The 15,127-nt window shown below is 44.6% G+C and overlaps 1 protein-coding gene across 2 annotated transcripts in view; it reads right to left on the bottom strand.

Moving 5' to 3' along the window:
• The window catches only part of FLVCR1 (FLVCR choline and heme transporter 1), a 136,053-nt gene that overhangs the window by 78,237 nt on the left and 42,689 nt on the right, over nt 1–15,127 (bottom strand). For both annotated transcript variants that reach the window (XR_014963198.1, XM_085612883.1), the window contains exon 2: nt 7–151. Coding sequence is in view for 1 of the 2 variants with exons in the window: in XM_085612883.1 (XP_085469009.1) it covers nt 7–151 (145 nt within the window). In the remaining variant the exon portion in view is untranslated. The remainder of the gene's footprint in view (nt 1–6; nt 152–15,127) is intronic.

Below are 15,127 nucleotides of genomic sequence, written 5' to 3'. Positions count from 1 at the left end.
ACTTACCTAGAGCAGCTAAAAGGAATAACAAAGTGGATACTGCGGCTGTGCCATAAAACATGATGCTGATATTGTGTCCCATCAGACTCACGTCATCGGGTGTGTTTGGAACTAATACAGGCGGCAGAAGGAAGCCAACAGCGGTGCCCAGCTGAAACACAAAATGGAACATCAAGTAAGCACGAGCACTCAAGAAGAACACTTCATACAGGTCGATCATTCAGCAATTGTACAGGAAAGCATTCAGTGGGAAGAGCAGAGCACTGATGCTGGTTTTCATCTCATTTACACTGCAAGGTTTATCCAGAAGAGCTCCTTCTGAACCCCTTTCGAAGAGGATCTCAAAATCACAAATAGCCAGCATTAGAACTACAAGAACTTCTGTAGTAATTCTGACTCTCGAGATTCGCAGGCACACTCTTTCCAAAAGATCCTTGCATTCCTGGGAAGAGATCGGTGTGGTTTTCGCCTCCACGGGATATAGGCAGAACCGGGGGTTGTGGTAAATTACCCACTATTTCTACTTCATCGCAGTGAATAGCCAGATTCTGAATCTGACGTTCACGCTAGTGATGGTCAGTGAGGGCCAAATAAAAAACAAAACAATAATGGATGAAAACTGCAAAGAATCAACAATTTAATTCCAAGCTTTAGGTACCAAGAGCTCTGCATTACTACTACCAGATCACCCCTTTTTCGATCTGTGCCTACTGGTATTAGTTTTTTAAAATATACAAATAATGGACTTAGCTACTCCAAGCAGAGTATATATACATCTCATCTCATGCTATTGGCAGTCTGGTGTCTCTTTTTATCTCCTTCTGGGTGCTTGCAATGCATGAGGTATTATTTTACATCTCAAAAGTACTCTGATTCCTCACACACTAAATTCTTTATCTCATAAGCACATTCTATACAGAAAACCAGATTTGTTTTTTTTTCACTGCAGCACACTGTTTTCAGTCAGGGGTCGAATGCAAATGTACCTATTGGTTGTAACAATGCTTGTTGATCCTCTTGTAGGTAAAATTTCACTGTTTGCTAACGAGTAAAGATTAACGTTCATCTGTGAGTGAAGTCAAAGGTGGCTAATTATACCATTCAGTGAGTTCTAGGAAAGAAATCTTTTCTTTTCAGGAAGGGTTTGCCAACAATACAGGCAGTCACATTACAGAAAATGGACAGAAGTAACACATTTCTCTTATATAAAAAACATACAAATGTTTCACTGTATTAATGTTCATTAATTATGGAGAAACTCTAAGCTAAGACAAATTTCAGATAATCGATGTTCGTAGGAATAGGTGAGACATGCTAAAGGTAGTTGAATCATGTGTTCATGTAACATGGTGAGAGAAAAACAAAGACGTGGCCCTGTTTTTTCTCCCCCAGCACAGCGCACTTTCGGCTACCATGTGCCAAAGCACATTCCCTTGAACAAAGGTTGTCTGAGTACGGACAAACATAAGGTTTGTACTGGAAGGGGGCATTTGATGACAAAAATGAGACTTTAATACTTTGACCACTTTGTATGCCTGTTGTATACTGCAGCACACATGCAAAGGTGGATAAACGTGGGGACTTGTAAAACGTGGTCCACAGTTGCGCATGCCTCAAAAAGGCGTACTTTTTGGTACAAATGCCTGCCTTCAACTGGACCACCCATGGCACGCCCCCTTGATGCAAAGTAGCGTTAAATGGCAGATATCACAACTGTGCATTACTTAATGCAACTTTCCAATGCAAATCATGATTTGTGTTGGAAAGAAAATCCTACCACATCACTTTGCACTGGGTTTGCGTGATGTTTGCGATGCAAACTCAATGCAAAGTATTAGTAAATCTGAACATTAGTGTTTAAAACAAAACACGTGCCTTAAAATATCTATTTTAGCAATATGGAAATCAGACTGCCTAGTGCAAAAAAGACGTTTCTATTAGAAGGCCGCACTCCAGAACTCAGGATTAATCGCTCAGGAGCAGTTTAAAAAAAATGTAAAGAGGGAATTGATAAGGTAAAATTAAGAATGATTGGGAACGTCATTCCCAATAGATCCTGCCCATTTTAACCACTGTTTTGCATACACAGTACCACAAATTCTCCCTCTTTCTGAGCAAGCTTTCCTGTTCTCGTTTCAAGGTTTTCCGGGGCAAAACAGAAAGGGGAACAAATTCAAATGAGCAATACATTTTGCAATAACTGAAATCCCTTTTGGTATTTACAAGGAGTTTTGAATAAAGCACTAAGGGTCTCTTCATAGACCCCACCCGACACTGTTTGAATTTCCCTCCACCTCTTGTGCATTGCTCGGGTCTGAATGAAACAACATTGCAAAGGACATCTCTATTGTCACCATCAACACCACCCAAGATAACATCGTATATGGTGGCATCGCCAAAACATCAACAGCGAAGACACTGTGTACATCACAGACGATACCAACCAATATTGGCCACAAAGTGCACACGTACTATTGACTGTGGTGAGGTGAGGCCACTCTTATCTGTACTTCACTACAAATCAAGCAGAAACCGTCATTTTGTTCCAGATTGGAGTAAATGTGCTGCAATAAATCCCTGCCCTGCCCTGTTCTCTCTTCCGTTACCTCAGTCATGTTATATTTAGTGGTTTAACTTCCTCTTAGAACAGAGTTCAATCTCAGCAACACAGAATGTTCTTACTATTAAGGTTACTGGATCATTCCTTGCCAACAAGAACACAAAGCTGTGCTTTCCTATTACAAAACAACGAGTTCAGGTAGGGGAGGTCAAATGGATCAACTCAAGACAACCAGGATTACAACTCCCAGAATGCCGTAGGTTGTTGAAGGAAAAGCCAGGACGGGAGCATTGACTCTTTTGTTATGCAAAACATTTTATTGAGGTTTTCTCAGACAAACAAGAAAACGGCATACCTGATGCGTGACGCAACCACCTCATCTCATAAGCGTATCAGAAATAAACAATAGTTCAACAATATATGCATTCGGACAGACTGATCCCCACAATTTACAGCTAGAATGGCAGAGGTGAGAGCCCTTGCCTTCTACTCATTAAAGTGGTCTGTAATCTTTACATTTTTGGAAGCTGGCAGCCAAACATACTTGATTTCCAAAGGTAGACACAAGTGAGACTAAAAAGCACAATCCTGCCCAAGCGGTGTTGCAAGTGCTCCCATCACCCTAAATTCCTATTTCTGTAACCAAAGGCTGATTCGCGGTCAGTGCACATGCACAGCATATCACCGGGAGTCAATGCATGCCTTTCCTTTAAGAGCTTCCATGACAAAGTGAATGTTTTGAACATCTTTTACCGTAGCTTTTAAAAATGTAAGATCCCCAAAATGAACCCTTTGCCAAGCAAGGACTAGCATGATATTTTAACAGTTTTTTAATCCTGTATTCTGTACTGTACATTTAATTTATGGTTATTATGATTTGTTTTTGATGTATGTATGTATGTGCTTTTATGGACTTTGTGTCTAAGCTTCGAATAAAGCCTTATGAAATTAAATGAACCCTTTGCCAGGTGCAAAGCGTTTTTATGGGGAGAATAAAATGTTTCAGCATAAAAGTTAAGAGAAGACAAGTATAGGGGTTAGAAAAGAGGACATTACTGTGACTCTCTCAGCATTACCCTATGATCACGTTCGAACAGCTGCATACCATTTTGATGCAACCCAGGTATATGTCTGCTTCCTATAGTTTAATGTGCTTTTTTCATCATTTCTATACACATACATGCATTCACTTCTTGATATAGCTCAATCTCTTTCTGAAATCCTTGACAAGCACTGAACACCTCATATATCTCCTAAATTAATGTATGTATTGGCAGCACCAAGAAGGCAGATTATTTATGTCTCAGGTATGCTAACTTTCTGTGCTTAACCACATGTCCCAGGGTAATCCCATCTTTTTAAAAGGATATCCATGAACATTTGTGAGGCTTCAGTATGAATCAAATGGAAGGTTTCAATCCCAACTGCACCTGTAGCTTAACTTGATTTCAAACAGATGCTGGACCCTTTAAACCCACCCGTGAGTCTCCAATTAACCGCAGCTTTTCTTCTCTGTATCTCTAATCAGGCATCTGGGTACATCAGCACTCTCGTCCAATCGCACGAAGCCTCTTTCGGGTGCCCTCTTTATCATCTGGAATTCCCCAGCACCACCTCTCTGTTAAAGCTCTCTTCTACCCACAGTCCTCTTGTCGTGTGTACACCCAGAAGAACTCACTGAGAAATATTTTCAGTCACCAAGCTCACAAAAACACCAAAAAAAGCTACAGAAAAACAGCAGGTGATGGATTTTTACCTTTTAAACACGGTGACTAATATATTTATATTACACTACATTGACGTTGATTATATCGACCTAAAACTATTGCCACCACTGGATCACCTAAAACTGCTTCATCGAGGTAAATATATATTTACTATTCTTTCATCCACATGTAATTCTTAAAACTTGACTTGCTATTTAGTGGTTCGATCGAAGCGCTAGATCTGATCTTATCACCATGCAATACAACGCATGCAATATAATGAGGGTATACAATTAAATGTGTTGGAATGCTGTTGATCCTACTGATGAGGGCACAGCGGTCTTCGTCCATCAACTTTTAACTTCCCATTCAGGAAGTTTACCGTTAGCGTTCTCAGTTACCTCCATTAATCCTGATGTGCTAAAACAAGCGCTTTGATCGCTTATAAAGCATCTTACACCCTATTCATCTTGGTTTCCAGATTATAGATGGCTTCTCCAGAGCCAGTGAGATATTAAAAGACATCCACCGGGGACTCTGGTCCTGTCTGGTTTCTAGAGCCTGTTTCACAAATCAGAGCCTCCAACCTGTACCCCATGTCTGCCACCAAAGGTCCCATATGGTCATGGTTCTTGCTGAGGGCCTTTCTCCCTTCATTAACCCCTGCCTCTCATATGCTCCTCTCTCAGTATTCATCTGATCTTACAGAATTCCACTCTGCTTGGTTTGTCGCACACGTATCAGAAAAACAAAGGTGACCCTACTCACAAGGAACCAGGCCTAAAAATATATTCAAGAACAACAATATTTCTCGTCGGCAATGTAAGAATATTAATACTTTGTAAGCACAATAGCAAAATAGAACTGAGGTCGGATGCCGAAGCAGTCACTTTATACAGAACAGAATAAAGAGACCAAATACTGTTTTGCAGAAAAAAATCGTAAGTCTGTATTAAAAACATGCAGACCGTGCTCGGTGTCCCATGTGAAAAAGAACCGCCATGACAGAAGTGACAAATTGCAACATAGAGCCAGGGTTCTTAATACATAAACCTGTGACTCACCCTATAAAGAACCATATCTGGCCTTTCTAAATTGACAGAAGGCTGTTGTAGGACATTGTTCATTTAAAAATGGTTTATTACATGTATTAATGAACCTGGCTCTTATGTTGTGATTTGTCACTTTTCTGTCATGTTGGTTCTTTTTCACATGGGACAGTGAGCACGGTTTGCATGTTTTTAATATAGACTCACCATTTTTCCTGCAAAAACAGTATTTGGTCTATTTACTGTGTTCTGTATAAGGTTTCTCCTTCGGCGTCCTACCTCAGTCTATTTTACCACTGTGCTTACAGATTACTAAGTATTCTTACTTTGTCCACGAGAACCATTGTTTTTCTTGAATATGTGGTTTGTGGCACAGGCATCAACCTAGCCTGGGGCCTCTACAATATTGTCTTCCCTGCATGAGTTCTGACTCCAAAGGAGTGTTGCAGGATGGGAGAAGAGGGCTCCTTTCCAAGCTCGTGTTAGAAGGTTTTCATAAACCTGCAGTCCTGAAGTGCCAACCTGTTTCGCTAGGAGTGTCCCTTTCCCGCTGGACTAACAGTCAATATCTGAAAATATATTTGCACACAACGTAACTGCTGTAATAATAGTTTCATACAGTAGGCCTCTCCTAATATTAAAGTTTCACATTGATTACCACTGCAGCAGTGACCAGAAGATGCCATGATTCAGGACAAGAAAGGCTCAGTGTGAATTCGCATTCCAAGAACCCGCTCCCTCTTCAGTTTTCGCTCTGCTATCTGAGTATGTGGGAGGTTCGCTTTGTTTGCTAAACCTTTCACTACAACATCTCACACCAGAGTAGATACAGTCACAGGACTCCATTGTCACATTTTGTGGGACAGTCCTTGACGTCAGCGAGTACTTGTAAAACATATCTTTCTTTCCCACCAATGATTCAGGCTACTTCTTAACTAGGAAACGTTAACTTGTCAACACAGCCCCAGGTCAGCTCCCTTGACAAACACACTATCTGGTTCTTTTGTAAGAAAGGAATCTGGTGGAAGTCCTTGTGCTTTGTACTCCATGCTAATGTAACTGGATCTGGGGGTGAGATACCCAGTTTAAGTAAAACTTTATTAAGGTTAATAAAAACTATAAAATCACAACAAAAGCTCATACAAACAGTTTAGACCTTGAGGTTAAAGAAAGAGAGATGAACCTTTTTACCGGGGAGGGCCCTCGTGTTACACTCCCAAATTTCCAGTTTAAAAACCACATTAGGGAATTAGAACACAATATTTTTTTAATGTATAGTTTTTAAACTGGATAACCTTTACCGCCCAGGTCGCTGAACCAACACGTACTGTCTCTCACCCGAAGGTCTATCACTTTCGCTCTTGGTGTTACATTTGTCTCATCCGCCCGCACCCACTTCTGTCAGCCAAGAGATCAATACAGATTTTTCTCATCGTAGTATTTAATTCCATCCATGTTCCTTCCCCACAAAAATGACTGAGACCCTATTCCGCTACTCCCTATTTTGAGAGCAAAAACATATATATTTCACCCAAGCTTCCCAGGGCTGCTTCCAGATTTCAACCCTTCAGCCTACTTGGCTCTCTGCACTGGAACACCCTTTCTGGTGACCTGGGAGCCATCATCTCTCTCAAAGTTCAAGACGGTTTTCAAAGCTCACCGCCTTCAAACAGAATTCTCTGGGAAATGACCAGAATACTCCGCTCCATCCAATTATGAGCATGGCTGCCCTCCGCCTAAAAGGATGGCACATAATGTGTAATATATATCATACATATATAACATTCACACATGCTTCTAGATCACATTCTTGGTGTCTATGCAGCAAATGCTACCCATTAAAATGTCCTTCTATGTAAGCACGCAGTTACATAGCATGCATGTGCTCACTTACCATGTTTTAAGTCTTGTCTACAGACAGCTATAGCTGTGAGAGGAAGGCCACATCCTATTAATACACTACTAGATACATACTGCACAGACATACAGTACAGAGTGGGCTCTTGGTCTGCCCAGTTACACCACTGGATGTTGACATTGCTTAAGGATTGCCATTGGACGGACAGGCTGTCCTTAAAGCCATGGCATTTTGAGGAAGTTTACATGCTTTGTGGTGCAATTTAATTAGTGCCTTGTGGTAACCTCTGTTTCCCTGCCCCCTCTCTCTGTGACCCCCTAGTTAATGCACTGCCTTCTGCCACCACGTAGGCATTTGGCTTAGTCAGTGCTCATTAAATTATGTCACAAGAACTGGCAAAGAGCTGTCTTGCCAGTTACACTGAAAAAAACCATTCCATAATAGCTACCAAGCATGCGTGCATGGTTGCTATCTTATATTGTTTTTTCAGAAACTGTATTAAATCACTACAAGATGGCTGCTATTTGTATGCACACATGCACAGCAGCCATTAACTAATTTTCCTGGCTTATGAAAATGCATTTCAACATGGAACGCTGTGAGTGTGAGTGCATGGTCAGTGAACATCTTCTAATGGGTTTTCATAAAATGTAAGGAAAACCATTTCAAGAAAGTCACTGTGCATGTTCAGGAGCTATCGGCGGAGGACTGGGGGGGTTGGCAAAGAAAATCTCTACGCTTCTTTCGCGTTATGAATAGTGATTCTGGCACACACACTAACTGTGAACCAACTGATCAAGATCCCTCCTGGAGATTTCAGTTTCTCCTCATACACCATGCACAGCTTCCATCTACTAACCTCAGAGCCTGATTTTCCATCCTTCCTCTCTTCACAAATTCCAGCCTTCATCGATGCGGACCTTGTCTTAACGTCACGAGCCCCTTCTGTCCTTCTCCTCCTTCCTTTCTCCTCTCTTTTCACGGCTCTACATGTTTACCCGCCGCTCCCACTGAGCTCATCCCATCCTCCACCCAAGACCCAGAGCATCCAGCCCAGTGGGAGGCCTGGGCTTTTTTTAGGCGACTTGGAACCATAACTCCCTTGAGGGAGACAATGATGGTGTTCCTGAAAATAGAGCCTTTAGTTCTAGCGGCTACGCACGCCTGCGCCGGAGAGAGATGCCATCCGTTCGCTGTGCTGGATGCTGCATTCAGATTGTTGATCATGTTGCATACATTTGCTGCTGATTCTGATGGTGGGGATGTGCATATAATAGGCAATGGCAGCAGAACTGAGGACTTCTGGGCAGCTTGTGCAGAAAGACTCCCTGTGCTCCTTTTCACCAATGACAGCAGTAAACCCGACGAAAAATAACGTCATGACCAAGTAGCCCATCTTTGCTGCCATAACTGATGGCACTGCTTTGATTAATGCATGTCAAGGACGTCACTTGAACACCCATTCTGCATGAAGTCGTTTTTCATTACATTAGGCATGTACAATTGTATTAGACTATAACCATTTACATTTTCCGATCTTCCCTCCTTTTGCAAATGTTTTCTGTAAATCCTTTCAGACTGTGATTGGCGTCAAGTGCTCTCCTCGAGATGTCCAGGCTTGGGCGAGAAGACTCGGAGTGCAGTTACATACTGGATAGCACTCACTAAGAAGGAAGACACCGAGGCCGCAGTGCACGGAGTGTGAACACTTCTCCAAGTGCTGAGATCCAACCAGGACGACATGGTGTCCCTTGTCTGTGGGCACAGTCCCGTTTCTTTACCATCTGTCCTAGACAGTTTCAGTCAATTTAGCAAATGTCCTTGTTTCCGCAGGGGCAGACATGCCAACTCAGGTGCTTCACACAATATCGGCTCTCTTCACAGGGTATCCTGACCAGGCGCTGATATCACACGGTGGCACAAGGTGAGCTGAACCCCCTTGCAGGGTCCTTTCTAACCTCCTGTTTGGAGGCTCTGGGAAGCTGGCGTTCAGCAGGAGTCTCACAACCTCCTTAGGATGTCAGCAACAGCCTCAGAAGCCTTAGCTGTTTGTTTATATAAAGAGTGGCTGGGTTGGCTAGGCCAGAGCTGATCTCCAAGTCCCACCCCCTCCATGATCGGCTAGGGTGTGATAGGACCAAGGCACTGCCCTACCTACTCCAGACCCCACCCCTTCCAGATCCTACCTCACACAATAATGCCATTTTTATAGTTGGAAGGTCTGGAGAGTGTTGACAAAAACACAGCGGACAGCATGTGTTTTAGTGCAGACAGAATGAGTTAGCAGGCCTTATCAGAAAGCAATTTAATTATCACAGATGATAGTGTGCGGAAAAAGTTGTGTTTGGTTTTTCTTGATGCATCATTGTCTGGCTTTTCCATGTTAATGAGCGCTGTCTAGTCAGGTCACTTTTTGCTTGTAGTCCTACTAGAGGTGGGCTAGTCACTGAAAGTTTGAGCCAGGCTCGAGCTATAGTGCTGTCTCTGACTCAGCTCGAATTCCTCTTGCAATCTCGAGCCCAAAATAAGCCAAAATGTCATGGACGCCAAGTGACCTACTGGTTACAGCTCCCAACCATACAAAATGGGGAGCCAGGTCCGAATGCAAACCTCAGCTCAGCATTCTGTCTATCCTCCTGAGCCGAAACACAAAAAGCTGCAGCACAGTCTCTGTGTCTGTTAGAAAGCGCTCTTAAGCCCTTCGCCAAGGTTCCCACTGTGAAGAAACGAGCCAGGGGTGCAGCGGAAGAGGGTAGGCAGCACTCCGGCTACTCGCATTTTGCTTACCCATTATCAAAATGTAAAAAGCTCTGCATCGCTGATCTTCTACTGCACCCAGAGGTTGGGGGGATGCTGGGGCAGCGGAGGGCTTTTTATATATTGATGCTGGGGGTAGTCAAAAAACAAGCATTTGCAATGCAATAGGTCTCGCATTTGTGAGAGGTTAAGCTATTGGCAAAATGACAATGCCTTTTATTTATCTGTTTTGATAATCAAAACATAAATAAAATGCATTGTAATTGTCATTTACAATGCCAATATCTCTGTTACGTGAAATGTCTTGTCTGGGTGTCATTGGGGTATCGGCTCTGTGAGGTTGACGTCTACTGTGGATATTGGTGTGTAGTAGTCTGTTAGTCATAGGATCGAATCATAGCAGGGGAGACTCAACCTTTCATCCTTCTAAGGTCAACAAAACGAGTAACCTTCAGTCACATAATTAGATCTACGATTTGGGTCCTAAGGGATACATTATGTTGTGTTTTTTAAAAGCCCAGAATTCACAGTGCGTGTTGCCGGCGTGCAGTAGCCAGCACAGCTGGCAAGCACATGCACCGCCGCCCATGTGTTCTTTGCCCTGTGGTTTTGACAGAAGCAGCAGTGGGCCATGCTGCAGACGAGGGCACAGCTGATTCTATGGAGCAAAGTCCCCATCCACCCCGACACTATATCCACAGACCTGCACACCTAGCCTGGCAGAGACTGCCAGCATTCAGAGACTAGGAAAGATGGGGGTGAAATAGGTAGATGGTAAAATGTCTTGTAACGTACCCCAATAGGCTGAGTGCCCCTTGTGGAGAGCTCTATCAGTAACATGAAGGCCACGGAGCTACATCCTGGTGGGGCTGACCCAGTCTCTCATCCTTTATGAAAGACAATGACACAAAGCCAATGACAAATATAGGCGGAGAGTGGGCAGGGCTGCTAGTGCATACCCTAATACAGCATGCTTCGCAGAGCGGGCAGTGAATGCGCGCTACCGCTAGGCTTGACCTAAAAAGGGAGAAAAAAGATGACACTGCAAGTGATGGGAGGGTGGCAAAAGTGAATGGAAGGCAAGGAACATGAAGTGAAGGAAAGGGAGAGGGGAATGGAAAGAAATGGTTGATAGAGAAGAGGAAGAACTGGATGGTAGAGGAGAATATGAAAGGGTTAGGGCTGGAGAGAGAAGGGACGCAGAGAGGGAGGACGTGGAGTTAAGGGGGAAAAGAGAACGGGAGAAGAAAGGCCATTTATGGGAGAACATATTAGGTTGTGAAATTAAAGATTGGGTGTCTAGTGCTGCGAGTTGAAAGAAGGGTGAAGAAATTAAGGATGAGCGTAAATGGGAATTTCAAGTCAGTTTTCGGGTTTGGTTTCGAGTTCAGTTTGGTTTTCAGTTCAGTTTTCATTTGTTTAATTTACCCACCTTGTTCTCTCGCGCCCACCCCCTGTCCCCATCCTTTTTGGACCCTGCCCAGCCCCGTGCAGCTTCTGGCTTCTCAGTGCCCTCAGCTCCAGTCACCGGCAGTGGTCCTCCCCGTCTGGTGTCCTTGCGCGCCCTGCTGTTGGTCCCTGGATACCAGCCTTTTATGCCAGGAACACGTCACAATGGAGTCCTTTCAGCATGTCATCATGCATCACCACTGTGAGTGATACCACGTTTTTCAAGTTAACGGGGGGATCCTGCGTGTTCACGATCCGATTTCTTGATAAGATCCAGCTCCTGTCGCTAAAAATGACCCAGCCGTGAACCTGAAAGTAGACCCTGTGCTACCGGACATAACACCCCCCAACAGATGTCTCCTTTTCTCTCATCCGCAGTGGAGGCCTCCCCTCTGCACATAGCCAGGTCCCGGTCTCGTGACACCACATTGCAGCGCCTGTGATCTCATGAGTGTCCCGTTCCCTGGGTTCTGCTTCTGTTGCTGCTGTGGAGGGACGGACGCTTTCCAATGAATTTCACTTTGACGTCTTTTTATTAGAATTATATGAAAAAGAACAGATTGACATAATTTCAAATGAGTTTTATAATGTACGTATTTCTCAATTAAAAATAAATTACATATTCAATATAATTCTCCTCATAACCTGTCTGCACAGAGCGGATTCGATTTATATATTCATGGGTTCTCAGTGGGCCACATCCCAATCTCTGTATCTGCCCTGCTCCTCTTCGCTAGCATCTTCCAGTAATACCCTGGTTTCAAATAGAGCCTGGCTCTTACGAACCACATATACATTCTCAAATGTTATTTTATTCAGGTGACAGAATGAGTCTCGTCTCTGGAGCCCCGTAGTTCGAACCCTGCGCCATCTTGGTAGCTGTCTCAATCGACCCTCCTGTTTCACTACTTCTGATAAAAGTCTCTCGAGTGATAACGTCTGACCCTCCCTTGATGGAAAGCAAAGAGAGGTCCAGGGGGAGCGACGCTCATTATTAAAGTAAAAAAGAAAAAAAATTGAAAACCGAGCGTGGAGGTGTTCGTGAAGTGGGCGCCGCACTCAACATTAAAGTTTTTTTTAAAAAACATATAAACTTAGCGCGGTGTCCTTAACGCGGCATGTACAAACTAAAAAAAGCATAACAAAATAAAATAGTGCTCACTCACTAGATAAAGCAGACCGTGTAACAAGCCAAGTAAAAGGTCCAGTCCTTATGAACGGTAAGAAATGGAGATTAGGCGGTACCAAGGAGGGACTAACAAACCTCATAATGAATCGGAAGCCAGCATTTATAAAAGACAATGGCACAAAGCCAATGACAAATATAGGCGGAGAGTGGGCAGGGCTGCTAGTGCATATCCTAATACAGCATGCTTCTAGGCTCGACCTAACAAGAAGCCAGAGCCGTTGGGCATCTCTTTTCTGGGGTCCCTCCAGCACTGTGGGCCTGGTGTAAACTGGGATGGCCCTGTCTTCCAGGGAAAGAAACAGAAGGGCAAAAAGGGAGGCAACTGGAGGATGAAAGGGCCACAAGAGAGGGTAATGAAGCATACAACCCAACAGATTGAAGAAGCACATAAAATGAAAGGAAAGCTGAAGACAGAGATTTCAGAGAAAAGGAAGCAGATAACATGGTCGCAGCTACAAACATTTGTTCTCATCGGGTTCCCATTCAGCTATGACGCAGTCAAACCGAACACCAAAGAACATGAATGTAAGGCTGCCCGGGGGGGGGTTGCGCAGCGGCCCGCCCCTTGGAGGGCGGCCGCCTTAGTGCCACAGGAAGGCACAGGGGTGGGAGGTCGAGTACCTGGGAAAGACCAAGGGAGACCCCAGCAGATAGCTGCTTCCGGCGGGGAGGACTCAGGGGGTACATATTCTGTCTCCGCCCCCTCCTCGCCCTCTTGTCCGCTCGTTAGCCGTTCACTTTGGGTGCCCGGTAATTTCATGAGTGAGGCAGTGGAACCTATACCACTAGGGCCATCATGACGGTCTTTTGTTGGATCCTGTTGAAGGTAGGAGTACCCATTTTTGCAGTAACTATGTGCTCCCCTGAGGTAGGAGTTGGCTTGTCGGTTCTTTTAGCTTTCCTCCTGCCGAAGCTATCCTCCTAGCCTGGGGGGGGGGGAGGGGGGCGGTTTTGCCTCTTTTTGGCTTCTTGGAGTTCAAGGGGAAATAGAGGCGTGTCAGCTCCCCAAGCTTGATAGCCACGTGCTGCGCTTCATGACAGATGTTGAATGTCTCCAGACAAGTGCTGCCTAAAATTTTGATCATGTAGTGGATTTAGCATTTTATGTCCTGGGACACTGAGCGGTAAGCTTGCTACCATTAGGACTATTGCTTCGTTAGTATGGGAACCCCCCTGGGTTAGGTGTGCACGGCTAGGATCTGAGGGTAACCAGCAAAGGCTTGCTTCCAAAGTTTGTGAAGTGGATCAGAGGGGCCAAGCTGTGCTGCACAGCACCACGCATATTCTATAGGTCGCAGTTTGAATACTAGTTCCTATGCACAGTCAATGTTAGGTTTTGATTCCTACACGCCTGCACACCTTTGCGCATATTGTACATTCGGGACACATGTTACACGTTGAAAGGACCTCCGTTGTTATTTACTCGAGTGTTATTGGTTATTTCCTGGGTTATCCGCGGGTGTAGAGAGTTAGGCTCTTGTTGTATTTCCAGCGGGTCTGTTTGATGCGGAATGGTGGATTTTGGGGCACAGCCGCGTGGTGGGTCTTTCCGTGTCACACTGCCTGGCTTTAATCTCCCGGTTTGTCACACACGGTTTTAAGACGATGATTGAGTGGTTAGCACTGTTCTTAGTATTGAACACACCAGGTATTTGTGGTACTGATATTTGCACCCAAACAATAGGTACTCTAGGACACATGTCCTCCATTACACACATCTCCAAACAGGACTGCCCCCTCCCCCCCCCCAATTTTGGAGCAATAGGGGTCCAAATACTGGTGGGGTTGGCAGGCTTTGACAGAGGTTGGCGGCGAGCTCGCACATCATTCGGCTCATGGGATGATTCAGTTGAGTTTGGGGCAGGTCACAGGCCGCTTCGTCACGCTGTGTTTGTTCTTCGAAGTAGGGCCGGGTCAAGTGACGGAGTAGAGCAATCATCGCATGGTATATCTGGGCATGGAGGAATGCCAGGCAAGAATGTTGCGTAGGCAGGTAGTGGTACTTATCGGGGATTGGATGTTTGTCTCAATGGCATGCCGCCATGCAAGGGGACCATGTACCGGGGTCACGTACATCAGGCAGTGACAGGTCAACAGGGACCATTTGTACTAAAATCTACAGGAGTGGTTCCCGCCACGGTTGGTCAGATGGGAGGCTGTCGTCTTTATTCGCACTGGATACCCTTACTCCAACACTCCTATTTTAAGCTTAGGATGCCTGTTGACGCTGTTAGACCGGCTCTTAGCTATTAAAATCACCTATGTGCCTTGGCATGGTTTGTCTCGCATCAGGGCCAGTTGGGGGTTACTGTTCAGGACACGGTTAGACTTCTTAAACATAGACTTGTCAACATCCTCCTAGGAAACCATGATTAGCATGAAGGTATTGTACCATGGAGAGCCAATGGTTGTGGGTTCGTGCACAGCAGTAGCAATGGAATTATAGTCTGCTCCATCAGGCCACATGTTCCATCATTAGCACCAGCAGCTGTAGAGCTCCTTTTTTCACTCGGGACTGGGACTGGCAATGTCTAACTCTTACAGCCAGACATGGAATAG

Source organism: Triturus cristatus, chromosome 6 (genome assembly GCF_964204655.1).
Source record: "Triturus cristatus chromosome 6, aTriCri1.1, whole genome shotgun sequence".
Taxonomy (NCBI): domain Eukaryota; kingdom Metazoa; phylum Chordata; class Amphibia; order Caudata; family Salamandridae; genus Triturus; species Triturus cristatus.
The sequence above is the reverse complement of the archived record's forward strand: the minus strand, read 5'-3'. Positions and strand labels throughout refer to the sequence as shown.